Source organism: Myxocyprinus asiaticus, chromosome 30 (assembly GCF_019703515.2).
Source record: "Myxocyprinus asiaticus isolate MX2 ecotype Aquarium Trade chromosome 30, UBuf_Myxa_2, whole genome shotgun sequence".
Taxonomy (NCBI): domain Eukaryota; kingdom Metazoa; phylum Chordata; class Actinopteri; order Cypriniformes; family Catostomidae; genus Myxocyprinus; species Myxocyprinus asiaticus.
Genome location: NC_059373.1, coordinates 25,641,015 through 25,662,780, shown reverse-complemented (window position 1 = coordinate 25,662,780; position 21,766 = coordinate 25,641,015). Strand labels below are relative to the sequence as shown.

The window sequence follows — 21,766 nt, the reverse complement described above, 5'->3', positions numbered from 1 at the left end:
ACTAATTCCAGCCACTGCAAAAGAATGTGAGGACTGAGAAGGAGGGACTGAAGACAAAACAGGAGACTCTTAGCACCCAGACCTGACAAAGATGAAGAGAAAGAATGTCTGATATTGCACCCCATGTCCTGCATCCTGACACGGTCTATGCCAGTACACCATGGAAGAAGCACTTCATGGGGTCCATCAGCAGGAACCTGCTGGGAGCAATGGCAAATAATGGTTAAACCTCACAAAACCTGTTAAGAACATTTCTGGGTCATATTTCACTACAAAATCAAACAAATAAAATAAGAAAAAAAACAATTGTATTGTGACAATTCCATGAAATTTAGCCCAGTTTCTGCGCAAATTTTCATTATTGCAAAATAAAGGTAATATCTTATTCAAAGGTGCACCACTACTGCTAACAAACAAAACTGCAAAAACAATTATTGTTTTCAAGCAGGTTTTCTGAATTTTATCAGTGCTTAACTCTTTTATAAAGGATTTTATGAAAATTCTATGGACGAAATGAATGGGGCACTGTTGCGCTCTATTATATTCGCATTACTGTACAACACTTTTTTATTTTTATTTTTTTATTAATTGTCACATACTTAAAAGGAATATTCCGGGGTTCGTTATAAATTTTGCTCAATCAACAGAATACATTTCAAAAGCAAATATCTGGATTTTTTTGGATATTAAAATACATGCTCCTATCCCATTTTAATCAGCAAAAACAACTGTAAGTAAGGTTGATAAGTTGAAGGTTGATATAAGGTTCATTCAAGGGTTGATTTCCCCTATATATTAGGGCTGCAACTAACGATTATTTTGATAATCGATTAATAGAACGATTATTTGACTATTCTGACTATTAATCATTAGCTCTTAAACGATTATTCAGCTTGTGCATTGACTTAAAAGGTTGTATTAAATGTGATTACTAACAATAAAGAGGACAAAATTATATTTTAAAAAATACCTCTAAATGACAATCACTGAATTAAAGGGAAAAAATACTTTTAAGTTTAATTCAGTAAAAAACAATCACTGCAAAAAATCCTATTGTTATCAAGTGTTTTTGTCTTGTTTTCCATTTAAAATTGTCTAAAAATCCTTAAAACAAGATAAATTTACTTGAGAAGCAACATATAAGATATTTAGACTTGCTTTAAGAGAATGTATCTTAAATATAAGTGTATTTTGTATATAAGTATATTTTGTATATAAGTGGGGGTTTTTTCACTTGTTTTTACTTCTGCGAGTGCAGTAAAGACAAAATATACTTGTATTCAAGATCTGTTTTCTAGAAGCAAGTCTAAATATCTTATATGCTGCTTCTCAGGTGAATGCATCTTTTTTTAAAGGATTTTTAGATATTTTTAAATATTTGTATTTTTAATATTTTATTCAACATTCTCAGATAACAATTTTTTCTTCTGCAGTATAGCTACTAAAGAAAATGTACATTGATTTAAAGGAGTTTTAGATATTTATATTGGAAAACAAGCCAAAAAAAAATAATTCTGTTAAATGTAAAAATGACTTTTACATGTAAAAGTCTACCTATCTCACCTTTCTGTTCACTTCAATCCATATTTAACTCACAAAAAAAAACTCTCTCTTATTAATACTTTTTTTCACGATAAGAAATGCACAGTGACACATATATTATGATTCAATAAGTTGCGAGCCATCACGTTATAATCTAGCTGCATTAAGCGTGTGCACTCCAGGAACGGGCGTCCCCGTGACAGATTGTGCATCAGCCGGGTGCAGTTTCAGTCTCTCCCCCTTAGATCGGGACATTCACGCAACTCATAGAAGAGGCGCTGACCGCACAGAGAAATGCCAGTTTCGGAGTTTGTAGTTATTTACATGATCTGCTTCCGTATTATTTGAACTTTAATAAAGCTATAATGCATTAAATATAACTACATTAAAGATGTAACGCCGGGGTGTTTCCTTTAAAGACGCTCGACACGCAAGTTTTGCTTCAGAGGAGCGGCAGCTCCAGCTCCACTTATTCCACAACGAGAGTGCTTCTGTATTTTCTTATTTTGTATTTTTGCATTATAATTCCCTCATACTTTGCGATCTACATCACCTGAAGCTGTTTGGAAAGTTTAGAGTGGATCTGGACTGTGAGCTGTTTTCTTCCTCTCCTCAGTCAGGCGCAAGTGTTGCTCTCATACGTCATCATTAGAGTTTAATGTGATCTCATGTTATGTTAAATGAGATCAAATGACTATTCAACAACGGAAATTTTTGTCGACAATTTTATATTGTCGATAATGTCGACTAATCGCTTCAGCCCTAATGTATATATTGCAACTGTAAATTGCCTGCAGGAGGTGAAGCCACCGTAAGTGTTCGAGCGGCCATCTTGGTATGCCCAAACTCTCAAAAAGCATCAATGTCTGACAGGCGAAAACACCCGTTTCACCATCTCCGACCCGCTGATACGACAGTTGGATTTCGACCACTAGTGACAATCATTGTTATTAATAATATTCATTGAGAGGGAGAAGATATACATGGATCACGATGTCAGAGCATTCACCTGCCCCAATGATCACCAAAGGAAGCGGCAAAACTTTGCACAGGTTGTAATGGAAGTAGGAAAAGCTGTAATAACTGCTTGTTTAGGGTGACAATACCCCCGAAAGTGACTTTTAAAAAAGTCAGACTGGGATTTCTAAATCGACTTAAATGCCCAGGATTTGCTTGTTTTCATACTGAAGTGCTCTCTGTAGTCATACATGGATACAGGTCATAAATATGTGTTCGTTTGCCATTTAAACCTAGCATATCAGTTTAATTTTAACCAACTTTGCTTTGCGTGTCTCCTCTCTGTGCGCCCGCTGCACGTGTGATTGAGGGAGAGAGCGTGCACTCTTATTCAAGTGACCGTAAGAAAAAGGCACTTTTTGATGAAAACATAAAGCAAATAACTCTGAACAAACACTTCGATGTTCACAATAAATAAGTCTGAAAATGTCTGTTTGTATCTTACCTCAGTGTCAGTGAACTTGTTTACATTCAGCTGATTTGTTCACCATTAAAGTTTGTTAGAGGTGGATACTGTTTGATATAGATATACATAACTTGCTCGGACTTACAAGAAACAGGAAAAATATAAATATTAGTGTTATGACGTCATGAGCAATCCAGTTCTGTATGATATATCAGTGGTTGTAAGCCATGAACCAAATGAACCAGCCCTGAGGTAAACCACAACATCACAAACTTTGTTGTGAGGCAAAAAATATTTGAAAATCGGACAAAAAGACAAAGTTACAAGGTTTCATGAGGGCAGGGACTACAATACCAAGAAGCATTGCGAATGATTTCATTGAATAAAAAACTATGGGAATACATAAAACTACTGATTTTAGGTTGTTGATTATACGTATAGAAACAATATATTTTACGTTAATTGCAAAATATTCCAATATGTACAAATAGATAAGTAGTTTAAAGTTAAAGGGACACCGACTCGATTACATCATTCACACGGTGTCACGGGAGTGGGCGGTCGATCTGAGGCGCGTTTCGCTGGCCATGGTTCCCTGATTGGTGAAGCTTTTTCTGCTGGACTATGGGTAATGTAGTTGTTTAACATGAATTCCACCATCAAACACAATTTTGAAATAATGAAGTTGAAATAACGCAGACAGATGGCTTCAATGGAAGCATATACCATCCATGAACAACCTCCTAGCTCACGATAGGTCTGCCTCTAAAGGTTTAGAAGTTATCATTAATAATCAATTCATCTATGGGATAAATCAATAGGATTTTTATTTCTGGAACCAGACCGTTGTGCTCTATAAGAATCATCAATGAGAAAAACAAACAGGACTACCAAAAAAAAAAAAAAAAAAAACTCTCCACACATTGCAGAAGAGAATTTTAGGAGCTTCATTTTCTTCTACAGATTTTTTCTTTTTTTCTTTTTGATTTTGAGGTGAAATATGACCCAGACATATTCTAGACAGGTTTCGTGGGACTCACCCCAACACTATATATCACACATTCACAGGTTTGAATGAAGGTGTTATCCCCTGCATGACTCTGTAAAGATAGTCTGGAAGCACTTTTGTGCGAGGAAAAGAGAGAAAAGCACAAAAAGGAGGAAACACACAGTGGACATCTTCACTGGCATTCCAGTCAAAAGCTACAATAACCACATATTGAGCTTTAGAATGCACCAAATCCACTGCGCAGGTGAGGTGGGGAGGTGCTGTTCTTTTTTACAATATGGCAATAATTTGTCTAGTAAGTGGATGAGACGAGGGCTGCCCCTGCAGCAGGTCTTGCTGTAGGACACACAACCAGGAAGAGAGATTGTGAACAGGACTCATTTGAATGGCAAATCTCTTAGCTTTCAGGCAAATGCCCTGTCACTCTCTGGGCTCATCAACTGTTCATTTACAGTATTATAAGCTTGAGTCTAGAATTAGGCATACTTAAGTAAACCACAATTTAATGTGAGCTAAGTACTTGAGAAAATTATCTCCAGCAGCTTTTTATGTAACAAGCCTATCTGTCAAATATTTAATGTAAATCTTGCCTGGGAAAACTTTACTGGACTCTATAAACTGTTGTTACGATTTCCTCTTGAAAATTCCCTTTGGAGTTAATAAGGTGATTTTTCCAAACTTTAAAATACTCACCTGTGTGGAAACCAGGGACTAAAAACGGTTCAAGGAATGAAAACAAAAAGCTAAAAACGAACTACATTTTTAGTAGAATGTAACCAAAAACCGGAACAAAGTGATTTTCAATTGTTCCAGAGTGAAAATGTTATTTTTAAATGCTGGAAACCGGTTATAACTGGTTAATTTTGTTCTGATAATTTTTTCATGAAACTAAAGGCCAAAATCACAGTATATTTTTGGAACTACACCACTTCATGTTGCCCAAAAAAATGAAAAATGTGCTTTGAACCTGAAGGAAACTGCTGCATCACACATTTCTTTTCCTAATTTTCCGTTGTGGGTGACGTATTCTGTGAATGAAGACCTTTTTAGCAACTATGTATAATTACTACATATACATGCACAGCTATTCAGATACAAGGCCACACTGCTCGCTTCTCTTGTGAGATCTGGCAATGCTGCAACTGATATTTCACCCAACCCCTTAGCTGTTGTCATTTTAAAAAAAAAACGTTATTAACCGTTCTTTTATTTTGTTCTAACCGGTAACCATTTGTACAGGAGGCTGCGGAACTTTTAAACCGGAATGAAAATACACCGTTTTTGCGGTGTAAAATGTAAAACATTTCGGTTTTAGTCTCTGGTGGAAACTATTTGCAATCTAACAGGGGCATAAGGTTCTCTCAGGTCCACAACCTAATGTGAAACAGTCCCAGCATTCATTGATGTGGCTAAAGGATCAGATGCCATTACAATCAGTGGGTAACATTCCCACTGCAGCTCTCAGCTGAGAGTCATGCGCCTAATTGCTTTTGGAACATTGAAAACAGGCATAATCAACACAGAGATCAGCTATAACTACATTATTAAACATATTTTAGTTCTTGCAACAACATCACAAGACTTGTACACTCTAAATGAGATAAGAGTGAACTTCAAACAACTGCTCTGACACTCAGGAGAGTGTGTATCTTAGAGTAATCAACACTGTGTGATAGAGAGATGGCTGCAAAGTAAAGCCACTCTTCCTCAATGACTGTCCATGGATAACTGGAACCTTTGGATGACAGATGGAGTTTCCTACAAAAACAAACTTATCAAGAGCACGAGAGGATGCATAAACTTGATGTTTCTCTTATACACACACACACACACAGGTGTTTCCCACCACCTCTAGAGAATAAGGAAAATGTCATGTAATCTCAGTTTTACAGCTGTCTGTTTTACAGTGTTAATGCATGTTCCTACTAGACTGTTTTCAGTTCACTTCCACTCATTCAATTAGGGATGCAGGTAAATTTAAATTTTTTTTAAATACTAAAGTTCAGTTTCGGTGAACTCTGACCTGCAAATTTGTAATGTGAAAGGACATTTGATGAATGCAGGGGGAGACCAATGTTTAGGGAAGGGATATTGGATTGGTCAAAAGCGCATATGAGTCATCAATATTTTTAGCCTGTTTTCCCAGACTGTACAGTACATTTTAAATGTGTATGCCTATATTTGCTAAAGGTTACTTTTGTCACCTTTTAAGAGTACACTCGCATATAGATGCTTCAAAGCTAACAGACACTGACTAAAGCCACAAAACTACAATTCTGATTTTATGAGGTCTTTAAATCGAAGTGTGAAATACCCCTTCAGGCTTTATACAGATTTCAGATACCGTTTCTTTAGTTTTAGCAGATAATACAAGAAAAAAAAAGTGTACAGAAAAACTATCACACAGAGAATCTGGAAAATAAAGATCTTTACAAAAAGAGAATTGCAGCATTTGTAGCAAAGCAGAAAATATTCTGGTTAAGACCTCACACTGTTTTTGTAATTTTACAAAGCATTCAAGTTGTGAGCTGTGGCACTTGTGTGTACAGTAGCATTGAAGCGGACGGTATGAAAATTGACGGTTATCATACCATGTACATTTGCTTATCTACAGTTGCAATCGAAATTATTCATCCCCCCCCGACCAGCAATACATTCTGGTGATGTGAATTAAAATACATCAACTTAAACCTCAGTAAACAGTCAAAGTAAGTTTTTAATTCACATTTGAGTGATTTTGAGAACAAAGTGTTCAGTTTATCCAAATTTTAAAATAAAAAATAACTAATTCTCTCCACAAATGTCATGTCAAAAATATTCAACCCCCAAAGTCAATCATTTGTGGAGCATCCTTTATCCTTAATAACAGCAAATAAATGTTTCAGGTAAGTGTTCTCAGGCTTCGGACACCTCTCTATTAGAATTTTTACAAATTTCTCATGAGCAAAAGCTTCCAGCTTATTGACATTCTTTGGTTTCTGTGCTGCCACTGCTTCCTTGAAATCCCAACAAAGGTTTGCAATGGGATTTTAATGATGGACTGAAAGGGCCATTTAAGGACATTCCACGACCTATCCCTGAACCAGATTTTGGATAGCTTGGATGTATCCTTGGTGTTATTGTCTTGCTGTAAAGTCCAGTTATCACCGAGCTTCAATTTACACACTGAAGGCATCACATTTTTCATGCCAAAATGGCCTGATACCTAAAAGAATCCATGGTGTCAGTCACATAGTCAGGATAGCCGTTTCCTGCAGCCGCAAAACACCCCCATAACAGGACTGACCCACCTCCATGCTTGACTGTGGGGATGGTGTCGTTCTTGTCATCACCTTGTGATGTTACTCCAGACGTACTGCTGACCCATGGGTCTAAAACTCATTTTCAGTTTAGTGTCATACGTCTATAAAACCTTCTTCCAGGACTCCACAGGTCTTTCCTTCTTCTTTCCAATTAGTTCTTGAATATTCAAGTCAACATTTCCCTTGGTGAAGTTTTGCTTTCTTCCACACCCCAAGAAGGTTGCTGTTGTACCATATTTAAAAAATGTATGAATGGTGCTGCCAACTTTGTCTATTGGAAATTGAAGTGCTTTGGAAATGTACTTTTAGCCATGACCTTTCTTGTGTAATGAAATTATCTCCTCTATTAGCTTTTGAGACAGCTTATTTTTAATTGCATTTTTTGCATAGAAATACATTTTTCCTTACAATGCTAAACTTACATTTTAAAACTTAAATAAGTGTCATTGCAGATTGATGACTTCATTTTGTTTTAAAACAATTACTTGTGTAGCCTTACATATTTAAGAAACAGCTACATGCAATAGGGGTTGAATAATTATGACATGGCTGTATTTTTAAAAAAATCCTGCTTTTTAGAAATATTAGGTTATATATATTCACACTATGACTTTGAATGTGTCACTCAACTGATATAGATGTAAAACTGAAAAATTCTGGGTCATCAGAAAAGCTTACCTTTGTAAATCCTTACTGTCTTGGGGGGGTTGAATAATTTCTATTGCAACTGTATGGTATTGAGAAAAAAAATGCAACCGGACGGAGAATCTCACCTGCGCATCTCCTTTCCTCCTCGACTGCCTGTCAGACTCCTCAACTTGCGCCACACACACACACACACACACACGCAGTGAAGAAAATGTCAGAGATAAGCGAGGCGAGGGGGTCTGACATAAGTGAGTGTGTGTGTGAGTTAGAGCAGTGTTTCTGAACTGGTGGGTTGCAGGTCTATTCGGACTGGGTCGCGGACAGCAGGGAAAGAACAATGACATGGCTCTCCCATTGAAGATATTTCGGCGGACACCCAAGTGATAGGCCTATTTAGCTCTGCTGAGGAAGATTTAATGATAATCTCACAATCACCTGAAGGCTTCTCATCTGCACTTTCACACGAGTTTAACGGAACTAGCTCACGCTAATGATCTGATCTGCTCTCTGACGCACGCTTGCAACAACCGGGCTTCCCTCGATATTGTGGAGCACAGACCTCAAAACAGATGTGACCAATTTAAATTCTATCGTTACGGAGGAAGTCAAGTCAAACCTCTCAAACAGTTGGCAGCCCTGACATGCCAAACAGCACTGAGGAGGAAAAGAGCAACACTGTGCTATGCGCTAATGTTTTTTTTCATTATACATCATCACCTTTACAATATTGTTTCATGATTTTACATGAGTAAAAGTAACTGTTATATTTTGAAAAAATGTTATAGTTTCATATGAAATAATCTAAAGGTAGAATCTATTAGACCTCATTTTAGAGTAGGTTTTTTTACACATACTTCAATTAAAAAAAAAATGGTTTCAAGTTTCAATTATAATAAAGCGTTTGTTCAACCAAAAAAAAAAACTTCTGTTTTCACTCATTTAAGGGTCACTGTAACTGATAATAGTAACTGTGTAATACCGTATACCGCGATATTTTCTGAGACGGTTATCGTACCGTGAAAATCTCATACTGTTGCAACCCTACATGCATGCATGCCATTGGAGTCATGGAAACGACATGCATGCCATTGGATTCGACTCGAAAGATGCTCTGGACTGCAGGAAATGGAGAGCGGATTGCAAAACAGCAGACCACAGCGGAAAATGCGCTAAGAAGATGTATATAAAGGAAGTGCACTATAAAGGGGCATATGGTTTTTAAATAATAAAATCACAACTAGTAAATAGTATTATATTAAAAATGTTAAAATATGTCTCACTCTCCTGCAAAAACATAAATACAAATATGCAGCTTTAAAATATGTAGTAGGATATTCTTTGTATTAAGGCAAAAGGTGTGTGTGTGTATGAGAGCACAGTACTACAGCACAGCAGCTGCAGGCTCAAATCAGAAACTTTTGCCATGTTGCTCAATTGGAGAATCAAAAGTGATTGTCTTCAAAGATCAGCACCCAGCGTGCACCAGCATATCAGCATGGCCAACACACACCCAGCAGCGAGTCAAGCAATCATTAAACCTGAGGAAATGTAAGAAGAGCTAGAGATTTTCAGTCAAAAGCAATCGTGTCACAGTTCAGCAGAAAGTTTGTGAGACTATAGTGAAGACTGGGTCATTGCATGAGTTTTGAAGGTACCCAAACTTTGCTGAAAGCTCATTACGTAACCCCTCTACACAGGCTGGAGTACAAGTCAACTGGCAAATGCATTAAGAGTGGAAAGAGTTTCAGGCATACTACCCATACTGCTTTTGCAGTATGTAGTAAGTATGCGTACTGTGCATTTACATGACAAACTCTACATATTGCATTGGCTAAAATGTGCAGAACCCCACTGCATGGAACACTTTAGCATTTATAATCTAACAAAATTAAATAATGTACAGTGTTAAAAAAAAAAATAGATATAAAGAGGGGACAGGTTGTGGCTGTGATGGTGGTTGCTTCTGGGCATCAGACTGTTGTTGGGTCTCTGGCTGTAGAGGAGTCTGTGGTTGAGGCACAGAGGGAGGGGGGATGTGGGCAGGGGAACTGGATGGTGTCTGACATTCTGACTATTTTCCTGATTTGTCTCCAACTGCTAAAGCAACAAAGGCAAACATGAAAGATTTGAGGTGTATTAGTAATAAAGACACAGTGATAACTTTTTAACTTTCTACCTAAAATACACAACTTTCATCATTTGATAAGTATTGTTTATAACACTTCTTGTGGGGGGGGGGGGATTTTGACAGGTATGCTAGGGGTATTCATTGAAGTTTAATTTTAATAACAATAATAAAATGTTGTTATGATCAGTCACATTTAAACACTACCGAATCACAAAAATTTGACTGTTGTCCAGTGTTTTATGAAGTCAAATAGCCATCCCAACATGTCCAAAATGACTGGATATCCATTGCTAGTTGTGGCATCTCTGCTGTGGACGCCTTTGCATTTCTTCCTGGCTCGGACAAATCGGTCCCGTAGTTGTTTCCATTTTCTCACTATAGTGTTGTTATCAGAATTTAGGGAATCTGCAATTTCTTGCCAAGCATTTTCAAAAGCTGTTTTATTCAAATGGAGAGGGGACGAGGGGTTGTAAATATGTTTGTATAACTTGTTCAGCAAGACTCTCCTCAAATTGCTGCTCCACCATGATAGTTGTTGACTGAAAACAGGAAATCCGCTCTAGCGCCCCTTGTGGCAATGCAGAGAATGCAGCGCGTACTTGCGTTGGGTTATGAATTGAGCACTGACACACTTCATTACACAACGACGCATGGAATCGAGCTTGCGTAGCAAGGTGCGTCTATGTTCGCATACTTGCTTGAAGTATGTTTGGGCCTTAACCATTTATAAAGCGCTTAAACTTTCCTTGGTGAAAAACAACCAGAAATCATGTTTAACAGTCACATGAAGTCCTCTTTGCAACCTGAACTTTTTCAGAAAGCAGCACAGCGCAACGAATGAAACAACACAGGTGTTTCATGATACGTTTATGAAAAAATTATGTTCTTTTTAACTTGGTGTCTAAAAATGTGGCGATCCTGTGCAAGACGCTGAAAGAGAAAACAGTAAGATGCAGAGCAACAGTCAAAGACACCCATCCAGTGCGTTACCAGTATACAGAAAAACAGGGCAGACGCACAGTAAAGCATGTTTGAACAGACCCTAACTCGCCCTATACTTGAAAAACTTCCCCAAACCCGACAGTTCAGGTTGGGTTGAAGACCTCTTTGCACGTGTAGAATAACCAAATAGTGATTTTGGTATTCGAGAAGTGGCATGTCAAGCGGTTAACCAAATGTCAACTATCCATGCACATCCCTATTTCAGACATATATGCTAAAATGAAATGGAATGTTAGAAGCTTAAATTCCACATTTGAATCTTGATGGAGTGATTTGCTATAAAGGAAGGATGTCAGACAAGCAACGAGACACCTCAGCCATGTCAGGTAACATCCTGTCCCAAAGAGGATCGCTCAGTGAAAGCTTTTTTGCGACACAGTAAGGTGCCGATGCAAAATGTGGCCAAACAGGAAGTGCAGAGAGGGAAATCCTGCAGCACTGCAGTAGGGAAGGAAAAGAAGAGAAAGAACAAGGGAGGGGAAGTCGCAGAGGCAAAGGCTGCATGTACTCATGGTCACCGCAGTCTACCGTGAGAGGGAGAATGACAGGGATTCAGGGGAAGTAGGCCATGTGGAAAAATATAGTTGTAACGACCCATCTTTCGATCGCTTGTCTGCCTCTGTGCTCTGCCTCCAGCTCCTATTTCCCTCCAAACCAGCAGAAAGTTCAATAGACAAACAATGTGGAAAGTCTTTGGGACTTTCCACATAAAAGAATCAAACCCTGAGAACCAACTTACCTCTAAACGGATCAAGATTTTCTGAAAAAATTGTGAGTGCTGCTTGTTTGTGCAAAAGTGGCAGCCACAATGCAAGGATGTTGTGGGTGGTTGCCAAGGTATTGCTATGCAGTTGCTAAGGTGTTCTGAGTGTTTCTTAGCATATTGCTATGTGGTTGCTTACGGCCCAAGGTGTTCTGTGTGTTTCTTAGCATATTGTTGTGTGGTTGCATACAGGCCCAAGTCAAAAGAGCTCACCCCTCAAGTTTCTATGAGATTCTGGTCTCTAGATATGTTTCAGGTCCCTCCTTCAATGTAAGTCTTTGGGATTTGGCTTAATGCTCAAATCTGTTCTTTTGACGTATTCAGTTTTTTGTTCTGCCTGTTTACATTCACTTAAAGGTGGAGTAAGTCATTTTAATCCAATACAATTTTTGTCAAATTCTGCGATTATCTCTTCACGGCCCGCTAGCTGTCCGTTCTGTGTGTGCTGAAAAAAAATCTGGTGTTTGTGCACAGCCCTGGCTTTATAAATGGAAAATAAATAAAGTGGTTCGGACCGATCCACACAACACTATTCAAGCCAACCAGCAACAGGGGGTGGTTTGTACTCGTGCACAGGATGGGGGGGGAAATGTGGCATTGAGCGAAAGGGAAATTCATTAAAAGAAGAGGGCTAATGCTAACTTGCTGAACTCCAAGCAGGAGAGATGGCCAAGAAACAGCCCAAGAGAAAAAGGTCAGACGAATATAAAATGAAAAGGAAGGGGTATGATCAGGCAAAGGCTAGGAGCCACGTAAACATCGGAGAGGCTTTCCAACAGTGGACAGACCTGCGAGAGCTGAAAGGTCTGAAGACGGATGCGGATGTTGCTCTGTTTCTGCTTGATTGGTGGGTAACATTAGTTTGCAGTGTTTCACAGAACCAAGATATGCTGTTGTTGTGATGTTAGCAATAGTAGCAGGAGAGTTGTGAGCGTCACTGTCTGGAGCTGGTGTGCTGGCTCTGGGAAACCATCTAGTCCTCTCTGCGTGTTATCTTTGCAACAGCAACTATAGCAACAGTTTGCTAACCAACTACCTAGCTAACGTTATTTATACTACTTGCTGTGTTTTTATTCGCTCTATATCATGGTATTTGTCCATACAACACTTGCAAAGCTAGCCCAGTTGTTAGTGTCGTTGCCTTGGCAATGCGTGTGCATGAATTTGGGGGGCGGAGCTTCTGAAGGAGCACTGAAGGGGGGTGGTGTGTTTGTTTGGCTGTTGAGTTCAAATATCAACAGTCTTAAGAATCGCTTACTCCACCTTTAAGACAACCGACTGTGTTTATATTAATTAACCCAGAAGATGCAGTAGGCTATCTGTCAGCACTATGTCAGCACTATTTATCATTGTTTATAGTCATAATACGTTTTTAACATGAACAGCAATGAACTTGCCATTATTTTACATTCCATTTTTCTTGTAAAAAATGATAAAAATCACAAGAATCGCCTATAATTAGTTCAAAGGAGAAGACGACTCACAAAGAGAAGATGATTTACAGGCAGCAGCTCCCAGCAAGCATTCATTCACCAACCTGAACACTACCAAGTGACCTACAGAGCCCGCTGTCAGTCATCACCAATAAAGGTAATTAATTATAGTGGTTATTCTCTTCTTGAAACACTAATTCAGTTTACACTTGTGCAACAATATCCGATCTGTGTCGGATGGGAGTAAAAAAATCGGATTTGTTTGACAATGTAAACGCAGCCTTAGAAAAGAAATAGGCCTATTACACCTCAAAAAGCTGCAGGATTTGTAGTATCATTCATGTCCTATCACAATCATGAGGGAGTTATGCCCTAAAGTTTAATACGTTTAAATAATAAGTTTGTTCAAATCCCTAACACCGCTCAAATAGACTGAAATTTATTGGAATAAAAAATGGCCATCTATCCCAGTGATCACAGAAATGGTTTTCCTTTGTTCAAAATTGCATATAGACTGCAAATAAAATATAGTTTTAACATTAGCTGTGTTGCAGATATTAAAATTCATATAAAAAAAAAAAATAATGTTTTTTGTAAAATGCATATGAATGTAAAGTTAATTTCAGCATATTGTGGGATATCCTAAAATAGTCTGTGCTTTGAAATATTTTATTTTTACACTGTAATACATGTTCGTATTTATTTCATAATTAGTTCATTCAATGTGGGACTTCTATTATGAAAAATGTTATCCAGAAGCACTTGCCGTAGATATTCGCGTTGGTTTGACAAACCTGTTCAGTCTGCGCTGAACTTAAGAAGGACAGGAATGATTGACGGGTCAACACATTCATTGAAAACCATCCTTTGATATATCCACAGCGGCCAATAAACAAGCAATGTTTGAGTTTGTATACCACCATCCGGTCTCATTATTATCTGTGCAAATGTTGTTTTGATACTCTTTAATGCTGTGTGTGACAGATTGTGATAGCTGCCCGTTCAAACGGAGAGGCACGAAAAAAAGAAACATGAATGGACATCAGAGGGTATGTTAAAAGATACAGTACAACTTACTGAAATGTGTCTTCTCTCTGCGCATATGCACACTGTACACACACACAACAAGTGACAATCGCGCGCACAGTCTATTCTCTACTATCTGTGTAACCATGAATGTTACTTTTCAATAGGGCTGCAACTAACGATAATTTTGATAATCGACTAATCTAATGATTATTAGAACGATTATTCGACTATTTGGGCGATTATTGCAACGATTAATCATTAGCTCTTAACCAATTATTCAGCTTGTGCCCCAACTTAAAATGTTATATTATATGTGCTTACTAAAAATAAAGAGGGCAAAATCATCTTTTAAAAATACCTCTAATTGACATTCACTGAATTAAAAGAAAAAAAAAAACTTATTACGTTTAATTCGGTAAAGAAATTCACTGCAAAACATCCTATTGCTATCAAGTGTTTTTGTCTTGTTTTCTATTTAAAATTGTCTAAAAATCCTTAAAAAAAAAAGATACATTTACTTGAGAAGCAACATAAGATATTTAGACTTGCTTTAAGAGAATATATCTGAAATATAAGTGTATTTTGTATATAAGTGGGGTTTTTTTCACTTGTTTTTACTTCTGCGAGTGCAGTAAAGACAAAATATACTTGTATTCAAGATCTATTCTGTAAAAGCAAGTCTAAATATCTTATATGCTGTTTCTCAGGTGAATGCATCTTTTTTAATGGATTTTTAGATATTTTTAAATATTTGTATTTTTAATATTTTATTCAACATTCTCAGATAACAATTTTTTCTTCTGCAGTATAGCTACTAAAGAAAATGTACGTTGATTTAAAGGAGTTTTAGATATTTATATTGGAAAACAAGCCAAACAAAAACAAATCAAAAACGCATTTTGTTAAATGTAAAAATGACTTTTACATGTAAAAGACTTCCTCTCTCACCTTTCTGTTCACTTTAATCCATATTTAACTTAAAAAAAAAAAAAAAAAAAAAAACTCTCTCTTATTAATACTTTCTTCACAATAAGAAATGCACAGTGACACATATATTATGATTCAATAAGTTGCGAGCCATAACGTTATAATCTAGCTGCATTAAGCGTGTGCACTCCAGGAACGGGCGTCCCCGTGACAGATTGTGCATCAGCCGGGTGCAGTTTCAGTCTCTCCCCCTTAGATCAGGACATTCACGCAACTCATAGAAGAGGCGCTGACCACACAGAGAAATGCCAGTTTTGGAGTTTGTAGTTATTTACATGATCTGCTTCCATATTATTTGAACTTTAATAAAGATATAATGCATTAAATATAACTACATTAAAGATGTAACGCCAGGGTGCTTCCTTTAAAGAAGTTCGACACGTGAGTTTTGCTTCAGAGGAGCGGCAGCTCCAGCTCCACTTATTCCACAACGAGAGTGCTTCTGTATTTACTTATTTTGTATTTTTGCATTATAATTCCCTCATACTCTGAGATCTACATCACCTGAAGCTGTTTGGAAAGTTTAGAGTGGATCTGGACTGTGAGCTGTTTTCTTCCTCTCCTCAGTCAGGCGAGAACTGCAGTGCTGCTCTAGAGTTTCATATGATCTCATGTTACGTTAAATGAGATCAAACGACTATTCGACAAAAAAAATTTTTGTCGAAAATATTTTATTGTCGACGTTGTCAATAACGGTGACTAATTGTTTCAGTCCTACTTTTCAATGTTAAAATCATTCCGTTCTCGCAAGCCCTTGCGATATGCATACCGTGATATGTACACTTGCGATATTTTGATAAATTCAACATATCGTGCAGCCCTATTAACATGCCAGACACAACATATGAAAATAATACGACGATTGCTGACAAGACTATGGACACTAGAACAACTGCAGGGTGTTTACAGAACCAACAAAGAAACTGAAGACACAGGCAGAGGAGGCATCCTTCCAAATTGCCACTTCCTCTGGTTCGCTAGAGGAAACGGACACACAAACAAACACTTTGTGGAACCAGTGTTTGTGTGTGTTTGAGGGTCACTGGGATCAGGCAGCACAGGGTGATTAGGCCAAAGGCCAATAAAACAGAGTGATGAGAATGCATGCGTGGGGGGTAAACATGAGACAAAGCCAATGGCAAGATTGGATTGCATTAGATATGGCAGAAAGCCTCCAGTGACAAGTTTCCACATGCGCATCCAGCGGTGCTTTGGTCTGATGTTGCAAATAGACATAAAACATAAATAGGGCCATATGATTTCTGCAGAACCGCAGAAAACGAGGATGGAAATCACAGAATTCAATCATTAAAAAAAATTAGGAAAATGGGGAATTTCATGAAAATCATCCAAATGAATTCTATGAATCAGGACAGCAACTGCTCAGCAAGTTCGGTCAACACGGCATTAGCTATGTTTCCATCCAAGTTGTGGATTTAATTTATGTGAAAATCTATAATATCTCAAAAACAATGTTGCAAATAAAGCCGCGTTTCCATGTGTTTAAAAGAACAAAATCTTCACTTCCGGAGAAATTGTAGCCACTGTTTATTAAGCCACATTTATTAATAAAATACTCTGCAAAAGACTGTTAAGAACTTTGTCTCATGTCTGGGAGCGACAGCACGTCACACAGTTCTGGAAGCACTAAGTGTGTGTGTTCTTCCATCCTTACGTCTTTGCCGTGCGGATGATATTTTTCAAAAGTATCTTGTATTCCTTATAAATTCAATACGCGTTTATCCGGTAAATATGTTTCCATCATAGTTTATGCGCATTTCTTCTTATCGAATTTTTTTTTTTTCCCACCTTAAGTGAGCGTATACATTTTCCTGTGCATTTTGGAGATTTTATTCGCATCTTGGTGTTTCCATCCAGCAGTTTTTATGCGATATCCCAAAATGTGCATAAAAATACATGGATGGAAACACAGCTATTGACTATACTCGAACCTCAAATACCTATGTTGACCACTTAAAATCAAAAACACAGCTTTTTTTATAATAAAATTAAACCATTAAGCCCATACACTACTTCACGAAAGATCTTATGTGTAACCCCTTTCACCTCTCTCCTTGCATGTCCCCAGGATATCAACTGATATGCCACTGTATCTGTCTTATTGAGTGACAGCAGACCACGGGCACCAGGGCTGTGGCCATTTCTGCCCGTCTGAAAGCTGCTTTGGTTTGTATATCTCTGCGCTTCCTGAATGACTCATGGTTCTGTCTCGTTCTCATTTTAGGCACCAGCCAGTCTTAGATATCCTGCTTTTGTCTCTTCAGTTAACTCTTTGCATGCAGAAAAGCAACTTAAGCACAATAAAGCATGCAAACATGGTCTAAATAGTCACCGCTCTCTCATAAACAGACGTGCACTCACATACAGAATATCCTGAATTATTGAATAGTGGATCATGTGTCTAACTCAGATTTCAACTAAGTGACATCTTCAAGCCACCAAATCCACATTTCTCATGTTTCTCCTCCTATTCTTCACAAATATGTGAAGTGACAGCTGAAAGCTTTACGAGAACATTCAAGAATACAAACACATTTTTCAAGTGTGACAGCTCAAGTTTCACGGCAAACAGTAGGGGAAGGTGGCACAGGTGACGATGGTAAAGTCTGATAATAACATGGTACTCAATATACTGACAGCTTGATGATAGCTTAATGCTGTGAAAATTATAATGTGATATTATATTTGAAGGAATACATCAAATGAATAAACATCCCATTTCAGAGACAGCGCACTGGGTCAATAATAGACAAACTTTCAAAAGAAAAGAAAAGAAAGAAAAACATGAGGGTTTACATATCTAAAAGTGTTGACATGACATAGCAGAATAGTTGCACATCTAACCATTAGTAGGCATTAAACAAAGTAAGGTGACATAAACGTCCAATTGAGAGTCAGTGGGGTGAATAAAGTTAAATCTATTGACCTTTGACAAAGCTGGCCTGGGAAGAAAATCCTAAGGCTGTCTGCGTCAATACATAAAGAATAAATGAAGGAAGTTGGGGGCTGCATGAGTTTGCTGCCCTTCATGAAACTTGTTCATTCATCAAAATAAAACAATTCCCTTGGCAACCACTTTGAAATGTCTGTTGGCTAATGTGGGTGTAATGGCATACATTTAATTAAGCTTGATTTACCATGCTTTTTGAGCATTCAAGAGAGAGAGCTCTCTTGTTCATATTAGCCCTGTTATTTCAAAAGTGATTCATTGGCGACACATCAGTCAAAGGAAAGTAAACATTCATTTCAATAGCCATGCAATTGAGGGAGAAGCGGGATGCATTAGTAAAAAAGCAATTGAGCTTCTATTTTTGTGGGCCTTGTTAGAGGTACTTACTGTACATGAGGAAAGCCTTACTCCTAAATTCTTTTCACAAAAATAAGCACATTTCTACAGATATACAGTAAATGACCAGTTAATGTCCACAAAAATGAGCTCCCCATGCTATCCCAGGCCTCTGTCCCCATGCCCCTACAGAATCACATTTCAGTAGAATAATCAATAATTAAGAGCCTCTTTTCATAAGGGCTGTGTCACAGATGCTCTCCAAGTCAACAGACATCACTCATTCTCTCTTTCTATTCCCATCACGGTCAATTTGATTTGAGGTATTCATATTTCAGAGAGTCACTGTCATCGGAAGTTCACAAACAACCCTTCTGAGGCCCTCATGGGTCCGTTGCTGTGCATCTGAACATAATCCTTAAAGGAATAGTTCACCCAAAAATGAAAATTCTCTCATCATTTGCTCCCCCTCATGCCATCCCAGATGTGTATGACTTTCTTTCTTCTGCAGAACACAAATGAAGATTTTAGAAGAAAGTCTCAGCTCTGTAGGTCCATAAAATGCAAGTGAATGGTGAGCAAAACATTAAAGCTCCTAAAATATATAAAGGCAGCATAAAAGTGATCCATACAACTCCAGTGGTTAAATCCATGTCTTCTGAAGCGATGCAAAGGATTTTGGGTCAGAACAGATGAAAATGTAACTCCTTTTTCACTGTACATCTTGCCTCTTGCACCCTCTAGGCACGATCATGATTTCAACCTAGATTACACTTTCTAGTACATGACGCATGATCGCCAAGGACACGGCTGATGTCATGATTTATTTACATTGGAAAAGGAGTTAGAATTTTGTTTTGTTTTTCTAATCCAAAATCACTAGGATCACTTCAGAAGACATGGATTAAACCACTGAAGTCCAATGGACTACTTTTATGCTGACTTAATGTGCTTTTTGGTGCTTCAAAGTTTTGGTCACCATTCACTTGCACTGTGTGGCCCTACAGAGCTGAGATATTCTTCAAAAAATCTTAATTTGTGCTCTGTAGATAAAAGAAAGTCATACACATCTGGGATGGCATGAGGGTGAATAAATGAAGAGAGAATTTTTATTTTGGAATGAACTATTTTTTTAACTGATCCAGGCCACAAGTGGGAACTTGTGACAATCTCGAACAGCAGCGGACCACTGGACAATTTCGAACAGCAGCTGATCAAACAGCAGCGGACCACTGGACAATCTCGAACAGCAGCTGATCGAACAGCAGCGGACCACTGGACAATCTCGAACAGCAGCGGACCACTGGACAATCTCGAACAGCAGCTGATCGAACAGCAGCGGACCACTGGACAATCTCGAACAGCAGCTGATCGAACAGCAGCGGACCACTGGACAATCTCGAACAGCAGCGGACCACTAGACAATCTCGAACAGCAGCGGATCGAACAGCAGCAGACCACTGGACAATTTCGAACAGCAGCGGACCACTGGACAATCTCGAACAGCAGCGGACCATTGGACAATCTCGAACAGCAGCGGACCACTGGACAATCTCGAACAGCAGCGGATCGAACAGCAGCAGACCACTGGACAATCTCAAACAGCAGCGGACCACTGGACAATCTCAAACAGTAGTGAAATTCTTGATGAGCTGGGACAGTAATGGACAACAGGACAAGCCGGGACACCACTAGAATACTAGAAAATTGGATAGCAGTGGACATTTGGACAAGCTTAGGCATCAGTGAATCTAAAACTTTTTAAATGTTAATCACTCATGAAAATGTGTCATTACAAGCACTGCCTATATACAACACTGCAGTGTACAGCAATCTTGGAGATCCTCTGCTCTGTCACAAACCCCTGGGAAAAGAGACTCACCATACACCTCCACTGTCTTTGGACAACTGTCAACAAATAGACTATACCAAATATCACAAATTCACAACAAGCGCATTCAAGCCTTTACAAATGTAAACAATCCGGTTACCTTTGTATCTCTCCAGCACATCCTCATACGCCTGTGCGAACTCCTTCTCCTGGGAGTGATTCGCCGGCAGTAAGCCCGGGATGTAGCCGGCCATAGTGTCTCTCACTCCCGCTGGCCGTCTCACAGCGGCCCGTTGACAGAGTAATCCAGGACGGTGGGTCTCAGTCGTCCGACAACAGCTGTCAAGTCCCGTTTGCGTTGAATATCCACAGTGGATACCGACTTATCCACGTTTCAATATCGTACTTTATATATGACTTGATGGTGAATTAAATAAATCTCGTGAACAAAGCTACTTTCGACTGACAAAACAATATATTTGACAATATAATAAAAGTGCAATATTCCTTATCGTATATGACTGTTAAGCGTCTCGAACTGTTTACATTTAAATGTAATACTAAATAAACCCATTATTTATCAGCTTAAATCCCGACGGTCAATTCCAAAAGTCCAATGTGGCGCGTGCGGGCCGGTGATTGGGTTTTTATGTGTGCGCTTCCCTTGTGTGTGTGTGTGTGTGTGTGTGTGTGTGTGTGTGTGTGTGTGTGTGTGTGTGTGTGTGTGTGTTCTATTCGGCTTCTTCCGAAAACAGATACGAGGCCTCAATGAAACTGTATCCGGACAGCGGTTCTTATATTCCTTTGTCGGTGCGGTCTTCACTCGCCGGTACCTGCTGTATTATAATCATCAGTGGTTGCTTCCCCACCTCAATGCAGCTCAATGTAATGGCCGCTTGTATAATCACACGGCGTGCGTCTGCGATTCTTTCACTCCTCCCTCTCTTTTCCCCAGTGCGAATGGGGTTCAGGTTTCTATTCTTCCCGCAGTGCCTGTGCTCTCCTCCTCCATTCCTCCCTTCCTTCCACGGCCACGCCAGGCACATTCAGCGCAGGCAACAGTGAAATGGCTGAGGCTGTTGGGCGCTGATTCTTTGCTTTTGTCGCCCCCTAATGGTCAGAGACGAGAGGTGCAAGACGCACAGGTTTCTCATACTTCGTGACCAATGTGATCAGATTCGGAGTGGGCTTTTGTCCCAAAGAATCCTCAAGTGAACTGCCATCTAACGGCAGCAAAGTCGGTGCAGGGAAAAAAAGTCATGATTTGATTCATCAAGGTGGGTTTCTCTTTATCAGCCACTTGTAATGCTTAAGTAATTAAAAGCACATTCCAAACTCCTAAAACTTCTGTTACGTAAGGCC

The 21,766-nt window shown here is 38.7% G+C and overlaps 1 protein-coding gene across 1 annotated transcript in view; it reads right to left on the bottom strand.

Annotated features, from left to right (window-relative positions):
• LOC127420801 (microtubule-actin cross-linking factor 1-like) overlaps positions 1-21,443 on the bottom strand; it is a 223,513-nt gene extending 202,070 nt beyond the window's left edge. The window contains exon 1 of the mRNA XM_051663338.1: positions 20,565-21,443. Within this exon, the coding sequence (XP_051519298.1) occupies positions 20,565-20,658 (94 nt within the window). The 5' untranslated portion in view covers positions 20,659-21,443. The remainder of the gene's footprint in view (positions 1-20,564) is intronic.
• Positions 21,444-21,766: the final 323 nt, after the last annotated feature.